At 42.7% G+C, this 8,001-nt stretch overlaps 1 protein-coding gene across 1 annotated transcript; it reads left to right on the top strand.

The window, feature by feature from the left end:
• Positions 1-487: 487 nt before the first annotated feature.
• LOC124697878 lies at positions 488-7,561 on the top strand. The gene is made up of 18 exons (XM_047230413.1): positions 488-653; positions 1,479-1,650; positions 1,747-1,974; positions 2,101-2,187; positions 2,278-2,367; positions 2,443-2,569; positions 2,707-2,807; positions 2,886-3,054; positions 3,179-3,300; positions 3,803-4,030; positions 4,126-4,183; positions 4,264-4,339; positions 4,428-4,554; positions 4,694-4,851; positions 5,742-5,814; positions 5,900-6,094; positions 6,346-6,439; positions 6,555-7,561. The coding sequence occupies exons 2-18, from the start codon at positions 1,576-1,578 to the stop codon at positions 7,358-7,360; spliced, it is 2,814 nt and encodes a 937-aa protein (XP_047086369.1). The 5' UTR covers positions 488-653; positions 1,479-1,575; the 3' UTR covers positions 7,361-7,561.
• Positions 7,562-8,001: the final 440 nt, after the last annotated feature.

Raw genomic sequence — 8,001 nt, 5'->3', positions numbered from 1 at the left:
TTGTCACCACCGCGGTCCAATCCACAGGCGGTGGTGGGAGAGCCGCTCGGGTGCCCAGGGAACAATAAGGGAGCTAGGGGTTCGCGGTGAACGTTTGTTCTTTATAATTTTCGCTTCACATACTGACTTTTTTTTGCGAGGTTCACATACACAACTTGTCGCCGACCAGAGGTGGAATTAACCGGACAACCATATCATATACCCCAACCAACATGATCTCATCATATTCCACTTTTCTTGGTAGAGTCGATGGTACCCTTTACTTGTAAAACAGTAAAGGAACAGTTCTCGCGCCTGTTGCACTGCTGCTTCTAGATGATGATTTATTTAACAGGAATGTAAGATTGACCGACTGAAGAGTGACGAGCGATGATTAGAACTCGTGTGATCGATAGGACAACACACGGCTGCAAATATAAAAACGAGATGACGTAAGGGCTTAGGGGCAAGATCACCCGCCTGGAATAAATACCTCGCGCACTGGCTCAAGCACACTGCTCCGACCAAACCTCACAAAAACTTCTTTTTCCCCTTTTTCCCCCAATCCCCCGGAGAAATACTCCTAGCGGCCTTTTCCTTTTTTGTTCTTTTCCCGAGTCGTCGGATCCCCGGGAGAATTCGCGGATTTGCTTCCACGACTGACACGAATCGAGGTAATTTGGTCTCTTGCCTCTTTGCCGATTTCTCGGGGGATAATTTTGCGTCTATGGCGATCTAGTGGAGCATAAAATTTGCCGCCTTGGGGGTCAAAATTTGTTTTTCCGTGGTCGTGGATTGCCGGGAGGGGATTCGATTGTAGGGGTTCCACGCGCAGCTGGATGTGATCAGGCGGAAAAAATCGTCGCTTTGATGCTAAGAAATCTCCGCATGACGTTGGTGATTGAGTTAGATATCGCCTGCGTTTTGAACCCCTGTTTTGTTCAGCAAATGGTTGGTGTTCGTCCATCGTCTCCTTAATGGATTCTATTGTTCATGCTTATTGAAGCGAAGTTTCTATACCCATATGTGGGGAAACTCTAGGAAAGGAGGGGACAGGAATAGTCGTAGCTGTACTGCTACCACCGTACACGCAGCACAGGATTCTGCATTTTTTCTGTTGCCACATGTTTTTTGTTTTTTGTTTTTTGTTTTTTTTGCGGGGTTGTGGTTGTTATTAGGGGTGTTGTCTTGGAAACTACTACTTGCTCATCATCCCATTGTCATGTCACATAGTTTGTGTGAAGCCGGGAGCTTGGGCCTTCTTTTTTAAGTATGCTTATGCTTTTAAAGTTTTACTGTGTATTTAGTTGCATTAATCCTAGGAAGTGGAAAGCTAATCAACTCAAGTGATTCTGTTTATCATGTCAAGTGTCTCTGAATAACTTCCCTGACAATTAAGTACTGTAATGAGTTTAGAAATGTTGAACAGTTGAGCTCACTTTCGAAGGCCAAGAGAGTTGCTGATTTGATTTTGCTTTCTTGAACTTGTGGCATTGCAGTTGCAGAAGACAATCTGGCCTGCTAGGAGCCTAGCTATAGCTGCCAACGCGGCGCCAGAGTCTCTTGCTGCCTCTTCTCCTAACTAGCTGACCTCCAATGGGATGGGGAACCATCATATCCAGGCGCCTCAAAGTTTTTTCATTGGCACTGTTTGTCTACTTCGACTATAAGGTGTGGTTCTGCTTCTCTCTATGCTGTTGTTTCATCAACCAGTATCTTCTGTTGTTCTGGTAGAAACAGATTAACAACTTGTCGAGGTACAAGCAGGCTGTTCAGAAGAGAGTACAATGGGTTAGTGCTGTTAAAAAGAATTCTATATGGGAAAAGACACACGAGCGAAATGCTCGCCGTGTTCTCAACCTGATGATAGAATTAGAAGGTTTATGGGTGAAAATGGGTCAGTATTTGTCCACAAGAGCCGATGTGCTTCCTGAGCCGTACATAACTGTCCTGAAGCAGTTGCAGGACTCACTTCCTCCACGCCCCCTTGAAGAGGTATGCATACTTGTTGATTCAAAGTAAGTTTCTCATAAGTATTTCCATTCATTTGTGACCAATTGAAATGACATCATATAACATAACTGCAACACAATTTATCTTAATTTTTTTTCCTGTGTGCAGGTTCGTGGAACCATTGAGAAAGAACTTGGGAAACCCATGAGTGAACTATTTGCTAATTTTGACAATAACCCTCTTGCAACTGCATCAGTAAGTTGTTTTGCTCCCAAATGAACTATAGATTCTCTGATGTAAATTTATAGTATGCTCATGTGAATCATCCTGAACACTTCTTGACAGATAGCACAAGTTCATCGTGCAACTCTGGAAGATGGCAGAGAAGTCGTTGTGAAAATTCAGCATGATGGTATCAAAGAGATCATATTAGAGGTTCCTCTTTTTTTCTAGAAATAATGTTTTGTAAAATAATTAGGATTACTATGACAATTTTTCATCGCTGATTAGGATTTGAAGAATGCAAAATCATTGATCGAATGGATTGCATGGGCAGAACCTCAGTATGATTTCAATCCGATGATTGATGAATGGTGCAAGGAGGCACCAAAGGAGCTTGATTTCAATCACGAAGCAGGTAGTTCTCCTTGCTCAGTTTCTTATGCATGTGCTCCTCTCCATCTGTTACCGAATTCTCTTTTCATTAGTCATGGTATAGTCACTCATAAAGAGGTCATCATGGTAATGTATGATGCAAAATCTAATTTCTTGCAGAGAACACTAGGACTGTCTCCAGGAACCTTAGTCAGAAAACTGAAGATGGGGCTGCCAGTGTTTCCAGTGATGTTGATGTACTTATTCCAGAAGTTATTCAGGTCTATCGCCTATTCTTCTTTTTTTACATGCTTGGGAATCACGTGACCATCATCTGACCCATGCTTCTTTTGCATCAGTCGACTGAGAGGGTTCTAGTTTTGCAATATATGGACGGGATTCGCTTACATGACAATGATTCACTGGAAGCATATGGTGTTGATAAGAAAAAACTTGTTGAAGAGATAACCCACGCGTATGCTCATCAATTATACATTGACGGATTCTTCAATGGCGATCCTCACCCTGGTATTTGAATTCTGTGCCTCTTAGGAAGATCCTCTGTAACTTTATTATCTTATCCGATTGTTCCATTGGATTTCTTTGTATTGCTTTCACATAGATTCATCTTAACATGAACTTTTTTCTATAGGAAATTTCCTTGTTAGCAAGGAACCTCCACACAAACCGATTCTCCTTGATTTTGGGCTCACTAAACGCATATCACAATCAATGAGGCAGGCACTAGCAAAGATGTTTTTGTCATGTGCTGAGGTTTGTAACAGTTTGATCTTTCAAAAAACAGTCACAGCATCGCAACAAGGAACAGAGTTAATCAAGAGAAGTTTTATCTTTTGTACCTATAAACTATAAGCAAACAACCATTTTCTTTGGAGTAAATGCAAACTTTTCGCATATTGCAATTGAACACACACAAACTTGTTTTATAATCTCGTAATTGTGTAATTTTATTATTTCTTGTCATTTATTCCTCACCGAGAAATGGCATGCCATATTCAACAACGATAAGCCAGATAAAATTAGTAACCATGCTTTTCTTTTACTCTGTTTTTTTCCATAGGAATATATCATGGTTAGACAAAGTGTCATGCAACATCGAGTGATCACAGTCACTAATAATTTGAAGTATCAGCATCTGATAAATTATGTTTCGCAAGATGTTCTCCTTACTATACCTTTTTATTTTCTATTTTTTATCAGCTTGACATTCTTTTGTTAAATTTCTGCATTTCACAATTCTGAGGTCAATGTGTAGGGAGACCAAGTGGCACTGCTGTCAGCCTTTGCAGAGATGGGTCTTAAGCTGCGGGTTGACATGCCTCAGCAGTCTATGGATATTGCCACAATATTCTTTCGCCAGTCCACCACAGCAGATGAAGCAAAGGAGAACATTAAAGCACTGAATGAGCAACGAGAACGGAACACGAAAGCCCTTCAAGAAAAGATGAAACTGAACAAGAAGGAGGTTAAACATTTTAATCCTGTGAGTCGGCATGCTCGGTTAACTACTTTCTTGTTAGCTGTGTTGAGTTTATCAAGCAAGAGACCAATTTTAAATGAAAAAATTGTCGCTATCAGGTTGATGCTTTCCCTGGGGATGCAATAATATTTATGAGGGTGTTAAATCTTCTTAGAGGTATGTCACTGTCTCTTGAACGTATCTATTCCTGTGGACAGCCCAGCATCACAGTGACATTTTATTAATTATACCTGCAGGGCTTTCAGCTTCACTAAATGTTAGGATAGTTTATCTAGACATCATGAGGCCATTTGCTGAATCGACTTTGCTAGGGTGAGACACATGTCATGCCAGTGGTTTGCAGCAGTTTTATTGTGAACCATTCTATATAAATTCTATTGTGTGCTTTCATTTATATCAGGAGTATAACACGTGGACCCTCAACAAATAGTCAGTGGATTTATGACTCGCCTGTTAACTCTGAAGTGGAGTCAAAACTGAGGAGTCTTCTACTTGAGATTGGAAGTGAGAAAATTTTGGGAATACAAGTAGGTCAACCCATTTACATGCTATGACATTAATGTAACATATATTTGTTCTGCCAAAATTTCATGTCACGAGTTTGGCACTAATATCTGCATCTCGTTAGCTTGTTGCAATGGAGCCTTACTGATCTTTGTTTCACAGGTATGTGCATATAAAGACGGAAAAGTCATAATAGATACTGCTGCTGGTTCGTTAGGGAAGTATGATCCACGTCCTGTTCAACCTGATTCTCTGTTTCCAGTTTTCTCAGTGACAAAGGGTATCACTGCTGGGATGGTACATTGGCTTGTTGACAAAGGGTGAGTGGTTAATATCAGTACCGAGTTATTTTACATGTCAATGTAGATCTGATTGCAGGCAACCAGGTTAAATTATGTTATAGAATTCTCATTTATTTATGTTCTGATATACACAAGTTGTGGCTCCTCTCATTTTAATCTTAGTTTACGTGTGCATAAAAAATGGCCCGACAGTATGAGCATGGTACCATGCCACTTTGTTTTAATTGGCATCTACATCTGCCAATAAAAATAGGCTATTCTATCTTTGTATACCTAGATGGCAAAATCACGCACAAATCACTTGTATGCTGAAGTACAGACTCAACCACATATATTTTAATGGTCAAACAATGCATTCATTTCGGCAAGTTGCGACTTATTTGGAATACCAGCATGTAAGCTGAAAACGAACTAGGCTGATCTTGTGGATGTGTGGCATGATTAGATTGTTGCATGTTATAAGTACATGACATGTGGCAACACTTCATAATTAAGGCATGAAGTTGTTGACTATTGGTACATGAAGATGTAGATTCTTGCAGTTAAATTTACCTGGTTGAAGTCATAAAATAATGTTTTGATATTACGTACTCCTCTGTTCGCAATTAATCGACGCAGCTAACTGCCTAACACATGCATAAGGAAGCCTCCCTCCGCGTCGATTAAATCCGACCGGAGGGAGCAGGTTCTAATGCACCTGAAAGATCTGGGCTTCTTAACTTAGGCTTGTAGCTTCTATTGCTCAAAAAAAACAAACTTAGGCTTGTACTAGCATCTAATTCTTGCTTGGAGCAGATCTTTCGGATCTCTGCTAGTTGTGCATAATACTATTCACGGAACATTGAGCATCTTATCCACGTTACCTTATGCTTATATGCTTTTAGTGACAGCATGCTCTGATCTTTCAGGAAGTTGAAGTATGATGAAACTGTTGCCGATATATGGCCGGAATTTGGAACTAACAAAAAGGAGCTAATAAAGGTACACAAACTTCTGTGCTTCTGTTATTTGATGAGGCGTGATGGTCCACTTTACTAACAGACTCATTTACCACTTCCTAATGAAGGTGCACCATCTTCTCAATCATACAGCTGGTTTGCACAATGCACTGGCAGATGTGGCCAAAACCGATCCTCTTTTCTTATGTGACTGGGAAGAGACGCTACGCCAGATGGCCAAGTGTACACCTGAAACTGAACCTGGTTCATCACAAATTTATCATTACCTGTCCTTCGGTTGGCTGTGCGGTGGTCTCATAGAGGTACTATCTCCCCTACCATCATATAAATTGAACTCTTAACCGAGTCGATCAGTGTATCTTATGGTGTCACTGAATTGTATTCTGGGCAAGGTTGACTACCTTTAAATGCAGATACCCTTCAAGTTATTCTTTTCAGTTAGGACTATTACCGTTCAGTAGATAGTAGCTAATCTTGAACTACGTGTTCATATATCATTGTACTGTTCTAACTTAATTTAGAGAATCCTAACACTGGTATTTGACAAAAACAGCATGCATCCGGGAAGAAGTTCCAAGAGATTCTGGAAGAGGCTATTGTTCGTCCTCTCCAAATTGATGGGGAGCTATACATCGGCATTCCTCCTGGTACACAGAAGCTATAAATAACATAGATTAGACTGTTTACACGATTTGTTCTTTAGTTTTTCATGGTCATCCACATGGTCCTGTATATGGTGAGTTAAAGTTTGTCATTCTTCAGGTGTTGAATCTCGCCTGGCGGCACTGACAGTCGACATGGAAGAAATTCAGAAGCTATCAGGGCTGAGGCCAGGGCCAGACGTTCCACCGGAGTTGCTGAGCGGCATCGCACAGATGGCGGCCGGTGTACCGGCTCTGTTTAACACACTGAACATTCGCCGTGCCATCGTCCCTGCCGCCAACGGGCACATATCCGCCCGGGCACTTGCTCGGTACTACGCAGCCCTGGGAGCCAGCGGCACCATTCCCCCGCCTCACTCCAGTTCCTCCAAGCCACCCCTGGGTAGCCACGTGCACATCCCCACGCTCCCCACGGCCGCGCCCAAGAAGAAGAAGAAGAAAGGCTCCGCAAAGAAGGGTGGCAGCACGCCTGACAAGGGCGAGTACGCCCAGCTACGCACCAGTGACGCCGACAGCGAAGCGTCGGCAGCTGCAGGGAGCACCGGTGGCACAATGTTCACCAACAGCAACGGCAGCATCCTGGACGCCTTCATGGGCGTGGGCGAGTACTCGGGCATGATCCACCCTAACGGCAAGTTCGGGCTCGGGTTCAGGAGGTACGGTAAGGCCGGCAGCGCGCCGACAGGGTTCGGGCACTCCGGGATGGGCGGGTCGAACGGGTTCTGCGACCCGGAGCACGCGTTCGCCATCGTGGTGACGGTGAACAGGATGTCGCTGGGGAGCGTGACACGACGCGTGGTGCGGTTTGTGTGTGAGGAACTGGGCGTGCCAGTGCCCGACGAGTTCTCCGTCGATGGGGAGAAGGGGCCAGACATGGTGCTCAACCTCGCTACGCCGCCGGAGTAGATTCATTGACCTGTAGGAATTTGATGGCACGAACATTTACATACACGGTTGATATTAATTATATACACGCGCGCGGTGTCATTTTGACGGAGGCATTTTACACTGAACTCTAGCGGTTTGTACGTATGGGGATGTGTTGTTCCTGTGAATGGTGGAAAAAGAGGAGAATGAAATAGGCAGATACGTCGTATTTTAAAATTTTGCTCATGGCCTTTACAATTTGTTGTTGACAAACACAGGATTTAGGGCACATACATTGTGCTATCTTAGCGGTGTCTTACAAACTGTTGCTGAGTTGGAAGAGGGAGAAACGGAAAAGAATGTTTTGTCTACTCTTAGCCAGATTACTCTTCTTAGCCATCGTCCTCGGTAACATTGCTAAGTAGCACTATATATCTTCTGATTTGCCAATACTATATGTTTTCTTTCTTGTAAAGTTTACAGTTATACAGAATAGTGTTTGTCTAACATTTTATTTTTTCACAATTTACGGCCCTTTTTATTTTGATTGAAATTCAGTGGATGTGAAACCAACGCCACATCATTCGTCAGGCCATTTGAGTGAGTTTCATTGGCACGGAGTGGTTGCTCCATGCTTTGGAGCAAGCCTCCGAACAGGAGAAGATGATGATGCTAATGAC

Source organism: Lolium rigidum, chromosome 1 (assembly GCF_022539505.1).
Source record: "Lolium rigidum isolate FL_2022 chromosome 1, APGP_CSIRO_Lrig_0.1, whole genome shotgun sequence".
In the NCBI taxonomy this organism is placed as follows: Eukaryota; Viridiplantae; Streptophyta; class Magnoliopsida; order Poales; family Poaceae; genus Lolium; species Lolium rigidum.
The sequence above is the reverse complement of the archived record's forward strand: the minus strand, read 5'-3'. Positions and strand labels throughout refer to the sequence as shown.

Bases quoted from the DNA above. Each gene is read 5' to 3' on its own strand.
- LOC124697878 (XM_047230413.1), top strand. From the start codon at position 1,576: ATGGGATGGGGAACCATCATATCCAGGCGCCTCAAAGTTTTTTCATTG. The intron at 4,184-4,263 runs GTATGTCACTGT...TTATACCTGCAG, and splicing joins GGTGTTAAATCTTCTTAGAG to GGCTTTCAGCTTCACTAAAT. The intron at 6,440-6,554 runs GTACACAGAAGC...GTCATTCTTCAG, and splicing joins ATACATCGGCATTCCTCCTG to GTGTTGAATCTCGCCTGGCG.